The sequence below is a fragment of the Pristis pectinata genome, chromosome 30, assembly GCF_009764475.1.
Source record: "Pristis pectinata isolate sPriPec2 chromosome 30, sPriPec2.1.pri, whole genome shotgun sequence".
NCBI lineage: Eukaryota > Metazoa > Chordata > Chondrichthyes > Rhinopristiformes > Pristidae > Pristis > Pristis pectinata.
Genome location: NC_067434.1, coordinates 16,206,514 through 16,220,669, shown reverse-complemented (window position 1 = coordinate 16,220,669; position 14,156 = coordinate 16,206,514). Strand labels below are relative to the sequence as shown.

Here is a 14,156-nt window from a genome sequence, read left to right as displayed (position 1 = left end):
CTAAGCAGCATCTGTGGAAAGAGAAACAGCTAGTCTTTCAGGTCAACAATCCTTCTTCAGAACCACTACTTCTGGGAAAGGTCCCAGTCCAAATCCAGAACTGTTTGGCCCATTGTAAACAGCTGCAGTTGCAGTGACTCAGAACCAATGGTGCAACTCTTCATTCCAAACTGGTGACTTTCCCCACCTCTAACTATCTAATTATAATCGAAGTTGTGAATCCAATGTGATTGTCCCGATTATCTATGGGCCAAATAGAAAACTCATCATGCAGTTAAACAAGGAAGTGACAAAGTGCAATGTTAACCCAACAAACAGAAGTACAAGCTAAATTAAATGAGTCTGCTGATAATATACAGAGAGACAAGTTGAGGCAGTCTTGACAAATCAAACACTAGATGAGGAGTAGACAATTCAGCCCCTTAAGTCTTATGACCCACACATACACCAGCCTGTTCCTCACATCCATTAATGCCTTTGGCTGTCAAAATTCCATCACTCTCAGAGTTTAAGTTAAGTACTGCCTGACTCTAATCCCCATTTGTGGCAAGCTCAAAGAATTGTGGTTAAAAACACTTTCTTCTGTCCTGTGCAAGAGGGCAAAAATGGGACATTGTTTTTCTTTGACACAGGATCAATAGTGTCAAGTTCAAGTTGGAATGTGAGCACCTGCAAAATATCCTCTCAAAGACCTGATGCAAACCAAGTGAAGCCCAGAGAAGCAGAGTTAAGCTGAAAGTTAATGGTTCTATGATTCAGAGAGCAGGCACAGAAGACCTATAGGGGATGAGGTTTCCTGTGAAAGACAAAGAGACCACAAGAACATTGCCAATGATATGTACCACAAACCAAAGCTCAAAGCTTCAAGGCTACTGGCAGATGATCCCATGGATTACAAAGCAGAAGTTGATTTACACTGAGTGTGGTCAGTACATAGAACTTTTGTAGAAGCAGAATCTACATATTCTTCAGAAAGGGAATCAGCTGTGTAACAAAGAGATATTAATGAAATGACCTGCAGCAAACAGGAGAGAAGTCATGTCACGCAACTGGCATCCAAAGCAAAACACCAACACAGGCTGATGGCCCAAATGGCCAAGTTCAGGACCTGCACTCAGCGGCAAAGTGACGGCAGCTGCTGATGAGCTTGATGAAAGCTGCACACAGTATCCTGCAAACTCTGAGAGAATGCAGCCTACTCCAACACTGGTTACTGTCAGGCACAAGGACAATCAGAGAAAACTGCTATTAGGGAGCCTATCATATTGAAAAATTTGCAAATAGCAAGGGAAAATGTTATATTTATTCAGTTTCAGGCATCTTTAGTGAGGAAACCAGAAGGAAGGAGCCATCCTTATTTACTGCCAGAATGTATCAATGCAGTAATTTACTTCTTAGCCCTCTAAGATAACCAAAATTTCCAAAAAAATTAATGCTATACTCTAGCAAAGATTTTGAATATCATACAATTCTTCCAAATTGTATTTAAAATTGAATTCAAATTAAGCTTTTGCAGCCTTTTGTTTTTAGATAGTAGAGTTTATAGATTTGGGAGGCAGACAGTTGGGGTACCCTGGGTAAGAAACTGCAGTGCACTCTATGGACGTTTTCCTGAGCATCATGTTTAGCACTGCTCCACTGTGGCACTTTTCACATTTACTTTGTGCAAAACTGGGATAAGTCCCACATATCTTCATTAGCTGTCATTTCAGCACACAGTGCGTCAATGAATATTCTGCCTGTCCGCTAACCATCAACCATTAAAGACAACACATATAATTTTTCTCTGAAGGACGTGAGTATTTTGTTAAACTTACCTTGAAGAGCACAAACCAGGATCACAGCCATTTCCTTGCTCTTCAATTTAACTTATAATGTCTGAACCTCAAGATAATTACACCACCTGCCATAATAGAAACTACAAGATTCAGCCCATCAACTGTATCACTGTTTGCTGATCATCTCTGCAGTACTTTTCCACTAGCTATAATGAAAATAAATAGAAAATAATGGAAATATACAGACAGTCAGCATCTGTGGTGATAGTTTGTGGATCAGATGATGACTTCATCCAAACTGGAAGAAAATTAAGGAATAAGTAACAACAGAGAGACCAAGGTGTACAAGTATATGGTTCCCTGAAAGTGGTGTTGCAGGTAGACAGAGTGGTGAAGAAAGCTTTTGGCAGGCTGGCTTTCATCAGTCAGGGATGTTATGTTGCAGTTGCACAAAACGTTAGTGAGGCCACATTCGGAATATTGTGTTCAGTTTTGGTCACCCTACTAATAGGAAAGATGCCACTAAGCTGGAACTAGTGCAGAGGAGATTCATGAGGATGTTTCCAGGACTCAGAGGACTGAGTTATGGAGGGAGGTTGAGTAGGTTGAGAGTTTTTTCATTGGAGCCTAGGAGAATGAGCGGTGATCTTATAGAGGTGTAGAAAGTCATGAGGGGTATAGATAGGGTCACTGCACACAGTCTTTTTCCCAGGGTTGGGGAATCAAGAACTTGAGGGCATAGGTTTAAGGTGAGAGGGGATAGATTTAATAGGAACCTGAAGGGCAACTGTTTCACCCAGAGGGTGGTATGCAAATGAAATGAGCTGCCAGAGGAAGTGGTTGAGGCAGGTACATTAACAACATTTACAAGGAATTTGGATAGAAAAGGTTTAGAGGGATATGGGCCAAACACCGGCAAATGGGACTAGCTTAGATGGGAATCTTGGTCGGCATGGACCAGTTGGGCCAAAGGGCCTGTTTCCAAGCTGTTTGACTCTCCAAGTATTTTTAGAGACATTGTGAAAGAGGAAAGGCAGAGAAAAGAGAAAGGTGATAAATGTGGAGAAGTTCACTGGATGGTGGTGCCAAGATAAAAAGATGGAGTTAATGGGTCAAGAATCAGTAAACGCACTGAGAATTGCAAATGGGTGCAGCTGAGTTATTTGAAACCATTAAACTTATTGTTGAATCTGGAAGACTGTAGAGTCCCCAGTCAGAAGATGAGGTACTCTCCTCAAGCTTGTGCTGAGCTGTGCTGGGACAGTATTGGACCCCAAATACAGAATGGGAGTGTCACATAGAAATAAATCATTGTCGACCAGAAGCTTAGGGGTCATGCTTAAAGCTGTATGGAGATACTCCTCAAAGCAAAGCTGAAAGTGGCAGGTTCTGAGTTACCCCATTCAGTCAGGTGGAATGGGAACAAGAAGCCATGGTGACTTCAAAAACAGGAGAATGAAACATATATATATATATATATATATATATAGTTAAGTAATTTAATCAATAGCCACAAGTAGACTGGCTAATGGCTGAGATTTGGGAACACTTCAATGTTAGCTATCAAACTTATGTATCTCATACACTTAAGAGCTTTTCATATGATGCATTCCATTAAAAGGCATCATCCAACCCAAATGTGATATCATTAAATCCAGCAGTAGTTTAAGTACCAGTTCACCTATTTTTACCCACATTGGTTAAGGCAAGGTAACCAAATGATATTTTGTAAACAGTGTCAAGAGATCTGTAATGTCTACCTGTACAACAGCAAGTGGCAGACAAAGCTTCGGTATAGCATCTCACACACAGGACCACACCTCTGGCAATGCAGCACTCCTTCCGTACTGAGCACAGAGTCAGCCCTCACTCTGCATTTGCCTTTCAGGTTAGTTATATCCTCTTTTGTGTACAACACAGGTATAAGCCAAGTTCCTGCAAATCATCTTTTGGAATTAAACATGGAAAATGCCCCAAAACAGAAAGTTCTGGAAACACGCAGCAGGTCAGGCAGCATCTGTGAAGAAAGTCAATGGTTCAGGTCACAGACCAACTTGTATGAACAGAACTTTGAAACTACATCAAAACCACAGTCAGAGAAAGCAATTCCAACGGTAGTATGAATCTAGGAGTGCTTCAAAATGTAAAACGTCACAGAGAACACAACAGCACACCTTCTAATTGTCTGGTATCTATGACATATAGGTAAACGTGAAAATGTGCACCATGTCTCAAGCGGTACATACGCAGAAAGAAAACTCTTCCCTTAATGGTGAGATTCCCTTCAAGAATTACAGCACATTTGTCACGAGCTAATTTAATAGCCATAAGTGACAGGTTTAACAAGAACATTTTTGCTCAAAATCAGCTTTTTGAGCCTCATGTTTTCCAGCATCTTGACCCAGCTGCAAAATAAAATGTCGAGACACCACGGAGGTACACGATAGATCAAAGATGTGGTGCATAACAGGCTGGCCATGCAGAAAGAATTGGGCTATAATATTCAGGAGTTTACAGGAGCATCTTAGGGAGTTCAAGTGTTCAGTCTGGAATTAAATTCCTTCCCAACATTTTGCTGTGGAGGAACAATAATCTCCCTCGCAAACAGTTCACTTAATATATGGTGGGCCTAACAATAGTTCCTTTTTATTACTGTTGTCAGTGAAGCTCATTCTTATTGGGGACATTTCTATTTCTTACCCATAAATTCACACAAAATGTTTGTTTTGGGAACCAATATTGAGTAATTCACAAGTCTCTGGGCCTGTGAGTGACATGACAGCAACCAGCTCTAAATACAATGACTATACCATCAGAAGATTATTTATTTCAGTCCCTTGGCAGTATGCTCAGGGAATGAAGTGGGATGACAAATAGGCAAAGATGTTCATTTGGAATTCTCTCAATCCATCCATATTCACCACAGTAGAATCACAGAACTTCACAATACAGAGAAGGCTCATTCACCCATAACCCGTGCAAGTACTATTCAATTAGACCCACTCCATGGCTTTTTAGAGTCTTAAACTCATTCTCACAGAAACAGGAGCTTCAGCCCACAACATACATGCCAATCAACAACTGGCTGCATCATGGCCTGGTAAGGCAATTCCAACTCACAGGAATGCAAGAGGCTGCAGAGAGTAGTGGATACAGCCCGGTATATCACGGGCACTGCCCTCCCCGCCACTGTCAGCATCTACAGGAGGCACTCCTCAACAAGGCGGCATCTATCATCAAGGATACCCACCATCTCGGTCATGCCCCCTTCTCACTGCTACTGTCAGGCAGAAGCCTGAAGTCCCACACCACCGGGTTCAGGAATAGCTATCTTGAGTAGACCTGCACAACCATAACCCTATCTCAGCAACGGAACACTACAGACCACCTCTTGCGCTACCATGGACTTGTCTCTGACTGTGTTCAATGTCTTGACTGCACTCATGTCTTGTTTTGCACAGTCTTTTATTTCTCTTCACTGTCTTATAAAATTTATACTCTGTGTTGTCTGAACCCACGTAACTATGTATTTGTTTTTAAATTAACAGCAGTTTTCACCTTTATTTCTTTTTTTACTTTATTTTCTGAATAACATTTGTTTTAATTCTTTACCATTTTCTTTCAACCATTTCCAAATGTCTTTGATCTTCACACTTTTGGAAATGGTGGAAAAAACCATCAACAGCACGATCAGTCACAGGTCCTCACGGCAGTCCATAGATAGGGCCTCAGGTTGTGCCAGCTGAGGCTTAGTTGTCGCTCATAGACTGCTCCAAGTCACAGAATGGCTGCAGTAGTGAGGCCTTAAGGTTGGTCTCTGCTGCTTGGCCACTAAGGGTTTGTATGGGCATGGGGCTCACGTTGAGGGCCCAATGTGTTCTAACCCAACTTGTCTTACAGCCAACCTGCTCCCAGCAGAAAACTAACTGGATAACATCTCTGAGTGGTTAAGAGAGAGATTTCTCTCTGGTCAGACCACAGTTGGAGTATTATGTTCAGTTCTGGTCACCTCATTATAGAAAGGATTTGGAAGCTTTAGAGAGGGTGCAGAGGAGATTTACCAGGATGTTGCCTGGATTGGAGAGCATGTCTTATGAGGATAGGTTGAGTGAGCTAGGGCTTTTCCCTTTGGAGACGAGGAGGATGAGAGGTGACCTGATCGAGGTGTACGAGATGTTAAGAGGCATAGATCGAGTGGACAGTCAGAGACTTTTTCCCAGTGCAACAATGGCTAACACGAGTGGACATAATTTTATGGTGATTGGAGGAAGGTATAAGCGGGATGTCAGGGGTAAGTTTTTTTTTACACAGAGAGTGGTGGGTGCGTGGAACGCACTGCCGGCAGAGGTTTTGGGGGCAGGTACATTAGGGACATTTAAGAGACTTCTTAGATAGACACATGAATGATAGGAAAATTGGGGGCTATGTGGGAGAGAAGGGTTAGATAGATCTTAGAGCAGGATAAGTCTTTGAAAGACTGCAATGGGACTTTTTAATATTCACCCACGAGAACAAAGCAAGTTGAACATCTCATCTGAGGCACAGCACCTCCAACAGTGCGGCAAACAGTCAGCATTCATCTGGTCCCAGCCTGGGCTAAATGTTCAGTGGATGGGCAACAATTGTGTTCTCCAGTTCATTACATACTTATTCTTAAATCAGCAGCCTGGTCGCCCAGTGTTACTCTCCTGCTTTTAAGATTCCCTTCCCAGTAAACCCCATTCAGCTCCCAACTTGGAGTACTGTGCACGGTTCTGGTTGCCAATCCACAAGAACAATGTCATTAAGCTGGAAAGGATGCAGAAAAGGGCGGCACTGTAGAGTAGCGGTTAGTGCGATGCTATTACAGCACCGGCGATCGGGGTTCGATTCCCGTCGCTGTCTGCAAGGAGTTTGTATGTTCTCCCATGTCTGCGTGGGTTTCCTCCGGGTGCTCCGGTTTCCTCCCACATTGCAAAAGACATACGGGTAGGTTAATTTGGGTTTAAAATGGGCGGTGCGGACTTGTTGGGCCGGAAGGGCCTGCTACCACGCTGTAAATAAAATTTTAAAAAAAGATTCACAAGGATGTTGCCGGGACTGGCGGTCTTGAGTTACAAGGAGAGCCTGGACAGGCTTGGACTGCAGTGTAGGAGGCTGAGGGGTGACCTCGTGGAGTTTATAAAATCACGAGAGGCATAGATAAGGTGAATGGTTATAGTCTTTTACACAAGGGTGTAAAACTAGAGGGATGGGTTTAAAGTGAGAGGGGAGAGATTTAAAGGGGACCTGAGAGGCAGGTTTTCCACAGAGAGGGTGGCAGGTATATAGAATGAGCTGCAAGAGGAAGTGATAGGGTACCATTACAATGTTTAAAAGACATTTGGGCAGGTACATGGACAGGAAAGGTTTAAAGGAAGGGATATGGGCCAAACGCAGGCAAATGGGACTAGCTCAGGTTGGCACCTTGGTCGACACGGACAAGTTGGGATGAAGGGCCTGTTTCTGAGCTGTATAACTCTATGACTCGAAGGAATAAGGTCTTTCCCCATTACTGAGAACAGTCATTCAGCACAAGAGAAACAACTGCAGGAATAAACTTTAACATTCAATGGTGTTTCTTTTGTTTAATGAATATATCTTGGGGTGGTTGCTCAATGAGAGAAGGCAAGTGTTGAGAAAAGGAAGGGGTTCTTACATCCAGCATTGGCATCAGGGATTCCCAGACAAAGAGTAACATGAACCAGAATAAAACTGCTCCTGTACAAACAAGTGCCCTCTATTCCCAGTGTACTGTTCCAATGTGCCCTTTATACTTCCTCCATCACATCCCTGAAGCCAGGTGGTTTTGCACTATTGATCCATTTCTACCTGAAACTAAATTAAAGAAGTCCAACCCAACTTCAAATATCTCCTGAAGGTGGGGAAAGGCAATCACCAACACTATTTTGACAGCGGTTTTAACTTCAAATCCCAGCAGAAGAAAAACAGCCAGTTAAGCCAAAATGGCTCAGAATTAAACAAAATTATAAAGTACATTAAGCAAATGTACTTTATAACTAACTGTATCGAAGCATGTATTATTTAACTGCTCAGCGTTTTACAGTAGGGTAACTATGAGAAGGCTAAATGGCTGATCAGCCCCATTCTACCAACAAGTATTAGGGATTTAACCAACCTGATTTATCAACTGAGAATGGCCATTAAGCAGAAGAGAGATATTCTTGGTGATAAACCTTTAATATTTATTACCATCCCTCTAAGGGTTCTCACAGATATACAGCATTCACTTCAATCACTTCCATTCCAAGGAATTAACTGCAGGAAATCACCACATTTCTTAGTGTGTTCTAATATTGTTCTTTGCCAGCAATGAGGCCTTTTTTCTCATCTGATATTTATTCCATCTTGACAGTGGCACACACTGATTCGATTGTTATTCATTATCCAACCTTGTGTATTTTAACCAATCTACTTTCTTGTCCTCAACTATATTGGAACTTACGTTCAAGAAAGTTAAGGTATTTGCACAATTCATGCCTCAGTCAGCAGCTCTCTTTCTTCAAAGGAAATTGTTGGTTGGGTACCACAGCAAAAATAACACAGAAATTTAGGCCAACACGTGCACAGGGCCAATAACATGTTCTTTCAGAGGTGCCACTTCCCAGATGAAACGTTAAGCCAGGGGTCATTTGCTCTCTCCAGTGGATGCCAAAGATCCCATGAATTATTCCACAGAGGAGCAGAGTTTTTCCTGGAGCCTTGGCCAACATTTATGCCTTAACACCATGGGAATGAATTATCTGGTTATTATCACATTACTAATTGTGGGAGCTTGCTGTGCATAAACAGACTTGCCATATTTTCTATATTACAATTGTAAATTACATATGAAAAATATTTCACTGGTCAGAAAGTGTCCTGAGATGTCCTGAGTTTCTCAAAGGTACTATATAAATGCAAGTCGCTGTTTGTTTTTAAATACAGAACATGGGTCACCTACCAAAAGCATTATGTGTTTCCATCTCCACAGTTACTGCTCGGTCTTCTGAGCACTCCCAAAATTCTCCATTTTTATGTTAGTTTTCTCTTTTATTTTTGCTTTTCTATGGGTCCTTTACCTTTGTCTCCAATGAAAAGCTGTTTGGATCAGCAAGTGCCTCTTTAAACAAAGTAAAATCATCCGTCTCACTCTGGTCCAAAAGTATTTCCAATATATTCAGATTCTTCCTAAGGCAGAGCTTCAAACTTACAAACAGGACCTTACTAATAAAGCATAATGTTAAAGAAACCAGTTTCAATTTACAATCAAATCCATCTTAGAATTTGATTAAATTGCATTGAGAACTGCGTTAGGAAGTGGAATAACCACTTCCAGTCAATAGTTGCCACTTTTGCTAATAGATACCAATTTACTGGTTTCAAATGTTTGAAATATCAATCTAATTTGCTCAGGAAGAGATCATTAATTTTTAATTAAAACTCATGATCTCAGCATGAGATACACAATTTACATATGGAAGGACATCAGTTGCTAATTGTTCATCACTGGGCTGCACATGTTTTTGAATAATTTTTGCTGAGATTGGTATTTTGATATTCCAGCATTTTGCATTTATTCTTTGATCAACATCACCAAAAACAAAGTTTGCCATTTGTGGGAGCTTCCTGTGTGCTAATTGGCTGCCATGTTTCGCACGTTACAACAGTGAATGCACCTCAAAAGTAGTTAATTGGCAGAAATGTTTTTGGACGACCCCTTGGCCATGAAAGGCATTGAGTAAACAATTTTTTTTCCCTTATACATCGACACCAATGGCCAATTCCAGATGGCCATCTGGAGTTCTCAGTTGCCGGTCATTTTCATTCTCCTTCCTATTCCCACACCGATATGTCTGTCCTCAGCCTCATCCACTGCCAGGGTGAAGTCAAACGCAAATAAGATGAACAGCACCTCATAGTCTGCCTGGGTAGCCTACAACCCGACAGCATGAACATTGATTCCTCCAACTTCCAGTAAACTGCTCCCCCTCTGTCCCTTTTCTCTCTCCTCCTGATCTACCCAGTTCTTCCTACACTCACCCCAGCCCCCATCAGCCAGTTTCTTTCCCCTCCTTCACCTTTCCATCAGTCCCACACACTCCTCCCCCAACTATTCCCATCTGCCATGCCCACCTTCCCCACTTGATTCCATGCTCCACCTTCCTCTCCTATCAGATTCCATCATTTTCAGGCCTTCGTAACCGTCCAGTCTGCTGCAGTACCCTATACGTGTCAAACATACTTCTTTTTGCAATTACCCACTTTGCAATTTGTTATCATCCTCCAACTACCTGAGAGACAGCAATTGTCTTCTCATTTGCATCAGCAGATGTGCACGGTACAGAGGTAACGCCGATAACGATGCCAGGATCTAAAAAGATATCACAGTCGCTTCAATGAATCTGTTTACTCAGGTTCTGGGAGCAGAAAATATTCTCCAAATCTTCCACATACTCAGCACTCCTAAAACCTGCAGGGCATCAGTGGGCAATGATTCCTTTTAAAAAGCACAAGGCAGGTAAAAATATTCCAGTATTTATTCACACCTTGGAGAATATTCTTTGAATTCAAGGTACAATGAACATTTTATTCTTCCGTTTATTAAAATATCACAGTCACTCTCTGCAGGCTAAGATCAACCAGACTTTTGCACACTGAGGGAATCAAGTGGTAATGGGGACTGCTCAGAATATGGATTCAAGACAGAGTGTCGGTCACGATCTCACTGAATGGCAAAGTAGGCTCAAAGGATCTATTCTGCTCCTATTTCATATATTCTTATTTAATTAAGAATGATTAATTTTTTTTTATAAAGATGATATTTTCAGGCCTTTTTGATTCCTCAAGACCTACTTTCTTTAAAGGCCATAACTTATTATGCTGTTGTAAAATTAAAGATTCGCACATGTACTTTCAAAAAAAAATTGAGTGAATTAATGAACTACGGCCACAAACAGGTTCCAAGATCCAATTACTCACTTAACATAATCCTTTCCAGAGTTAACAAAGCACACACACAGAAAATACAGTAAAAGGTTTTGACTGAAAAGTGCATTTAATTTCTGACTTGGGCTCAAGCAGGTCCATTCTGATAATACAGAAACCAGAAGAAGTCACGTGGCTTCTTGTAATACAACTGTGATGATTCAAACCCAACATAAAATTCAGCTCCCTGCAGGCAGGCTTTCGATTCTTATGAACTGAATGAAGTGAGACCTTGCAAACAGAGTACTCTGGGTTTGTGCGCCCAGAGCAAGCAATAAACTAATTTGTTGTATTTTGTATTACATGTAGAATTTCGATGCTGTGCCCGTCTCTTCAGATAATGATTAATATCAGTCACTTTCCTAAGGGATCAAACTTCCAAATAGGTTTATTTACAGACTGGCATTTTCAGAGGGAAACAGTCACAATCAGTTGTTTAGTTAACAGTGGCTTTTCAACTAGTCACCAAAAGGTTAAAGAGGCAAATTAGTCTGTTGAGCTATTTTCGAAAGATGACGGGAAGACAAGCAGAAAGCATTTCCACAGCATTTTGTGTGTCCTTCTCAGGATGTCCTGAAGTGTCCTGCAGTCAATAACATTTTTTGCACTTACGATGTCATGTAGGAAATTTGGCAGTCAATATACACACAAGCTTCCACAGATACTATGTATTGGAGGATAGATATGGTTTGCTATGGTTGACAGATAACCATTGGCCAGGCCAAGGGACATCTCCCAGATTCTTTTCTGCAATGGTGTTATGGGATCTTTTACACCTACCTGGAGTAGTAGACAGAGCCTCAGTTTAATGTTCTATTTCTAAGACAGTATCTCTGGCAGGATGGCACTCTCTTAATGCTGCACTCTGCCTGGATTCTCTGGGTGTAGATTTGAACCTGAAACCTTCTGGTCAAGTGACAAGGGACACAACCACCCCATTTGTGAGTCAAATCATGGAGATGACTATTCAGTTCTTCCACTTTATCACTTCTGAACGTGACCAGGGATTAATTTTGCCCACCATCACTATTATGTAGCTATCTTCCACTGAATGCATTTTGCAGAGAGAAGTAACTCTGGTTTTACCAGTGAACTTAGCTGCAATAAGGGTCATGAATTGGATGTGGAGATTGAGACACTAAAAGATTGCACGTAGACCCTTTTTAAATGGTTTGTTCCATCACAGCAATGGTGACAGTTTCAGGGGGAGTTAAAAGTACATAAGCCTAGAGTTCCAGCACAGATTGAACCTGCAGCACCAGACTTTTGCCAGAGTGACATCTGCTTCACACTTGCTCATGCAGTACGGGCAGTAATGTCATTTAATACCCATCCAAAATTGCCCTTGCACTGAGTAGCTCAATACCTTTCTGTTACACTGAAGATGCATACATGCCAAGGCAAGGGAGAATGGCAGAGTTCCTTCCCTTGAGGATATCAACGAACCAGGAGAAATTTTATCATTGCATAGTCACATTACTGACTCTGGATTCCCAATTCTAAATTTTCTAAATAAACTGAATTCAAATATCATGGTGGAATTTGAACTCTCTAGACCGCAAGAACAAGCATCTGAAACCTAGTAACATAACCATTGTGCCTTCCTTATAACAAATAACTTGTGTCAACTGCAGTTCAGTTCCACGTGAGCAAAGCCCTTGGGTAGATCACTTCTTTCCCTCCATCCATTGCCAGTGATCACCCACTGTAAACTTGACCAAAAGAACAGCTGATGCAGCTGCTATCGGGAATCTACAGAAATGGCTTCACATAAATAAAAAATAGAACATTACAGCACAGTACAGGCCCTTTGGCTCATGATGTTGTGCCAACATTTTATCCTGCTCGAGGATCTATCTAGCCCTTCCTTCCAACATAGGCCTCCATTTCTCTATCATTCATGTGATTATCTTAGTCTCTTAAATGTCCCTAATGTATCTGCCTCCACAACCTCTGCTGGCAGTGCATTCCACACACCCACTACTCTTTGTGTAAAAAAAACATAACTCTGGCATCCCCCTTATACTTTCCTCCAATCACCTTAAAATTATGCCCTCTTGTGTTAGCCATTTTCACCCTGGGAAAAAGTCTCTGACTGTCCACTTGATTTATGCCTCATCAGCTTATAGACATCTATCAAATCACCTCTCATCCTCCTTCTCTCAAAAGAGAAAAGCCCTAGCTCATTCAACCTATCCTCATAAGACATGCTCCTCAATCCAGGCAGCATCCTGGTAAATCTCCTCTTCACCTTCTCTAAAGCTTCCACATCCTTTCTATAATGAGGCGGCCAGAACTGAACACAATACTCCAAGTGTTATTCCAAGTGAAAGCAATACTACAGAGTGTTACACGATTGTGCAAAAGCTCAATATCTTTGCATGAAGTTCCTTTTTCCCTGAATTCTTTTGTAAATAAAGGCATTATATTCCAGATAAAGCAACATAAAGGAATTTATTTTGCAAGCTAATGTCACTGTGTGGGAACAGAGAACAAAATTCTTTCCTGTCACAACTACCAGGCTTCATGATAAGGGACTTCCACTTAAGCACCACACTGAGTTTACAAAACGTTCTGATTTGTAGTGGTTATATTACTCAATAAGTCTATTATTCACTCCATGCTTTTCATACTTGTTGGCGACAATTGCAAATTCCTTCCGCTACAAATTAAAGATTGAGGTTTTTGCTCATTTTTCTTTAACCAATGAAAGGTCAAAAGGGGAAAATTCAATACTCTCTTACCTGAAACAATGGTGTAACCAATCCCACGGGGTCTTCCTCTGTCTTGATCCAGCGCTGTAATAACTCGTACTGTCTTACCCTGGAAGATAATTGCAAACAAACAAGAAATCTTACTAGGGAAGGAAGAATTTGCATTTATCTTTTGCCTCCCGCACTATGCTGTGCCAAACTAATTAAACACCTAACTAAACTAATCCCTTCTACCTGTCCATGATCCATATCCCTCCATTCTCTGCACATTCATGTGCCTATCCAAGAGCCTCAAACACCTTTGTATCTGCCTCCACTACCACCCCTGGCAGTGCATTCCAGGCACCCACCAGTTCTCTGTGTAAAAAAAAACTTGCCCCATACATCCCCTTTGAACATTCCCCCTTTCACCTTAAATGCATGCCCTCTAGTATTAGACATTTCAACACTGGGAAAAAGATACCAATCTTTTGTTGTGGACACAGCCCAGTGCATCACAGAAACCAGCCTCCCCTCCATGGACTCTGTCTTCACCTCTCGCTGCCTTGGTGAAGCAGCCAGCATAATCAAAGACCCTACTCACCCAGGTCATTCTCTCTTCTCTCCACTCCCATCAGGAAGACAACACAGGAGCCTGAGGGCACATACCACCAGGATC

The 14,156-nt window shown here is 41.6% G+C and overlaps 1 protein-coding gene across 1 annotated transcript in view; it reads right to left on the bottom strand.

The window, feature by feature from the left end:
* Positions 1 to 14,156, bottom strand: part of cdh23 (cadherin-related 23) — a 710,459-nt gene that overhangs the window by 495,544 nt on the left and 200,759 nt on the right. Inside the window, 1 exon segment of the mRNA XM_052041602.1 lies at positions 13,529 to 13,607. Within this exon segment, the coding sequence (XP_051897562.1) occupies positions 13,529 to 13,607 (79 nt within the window).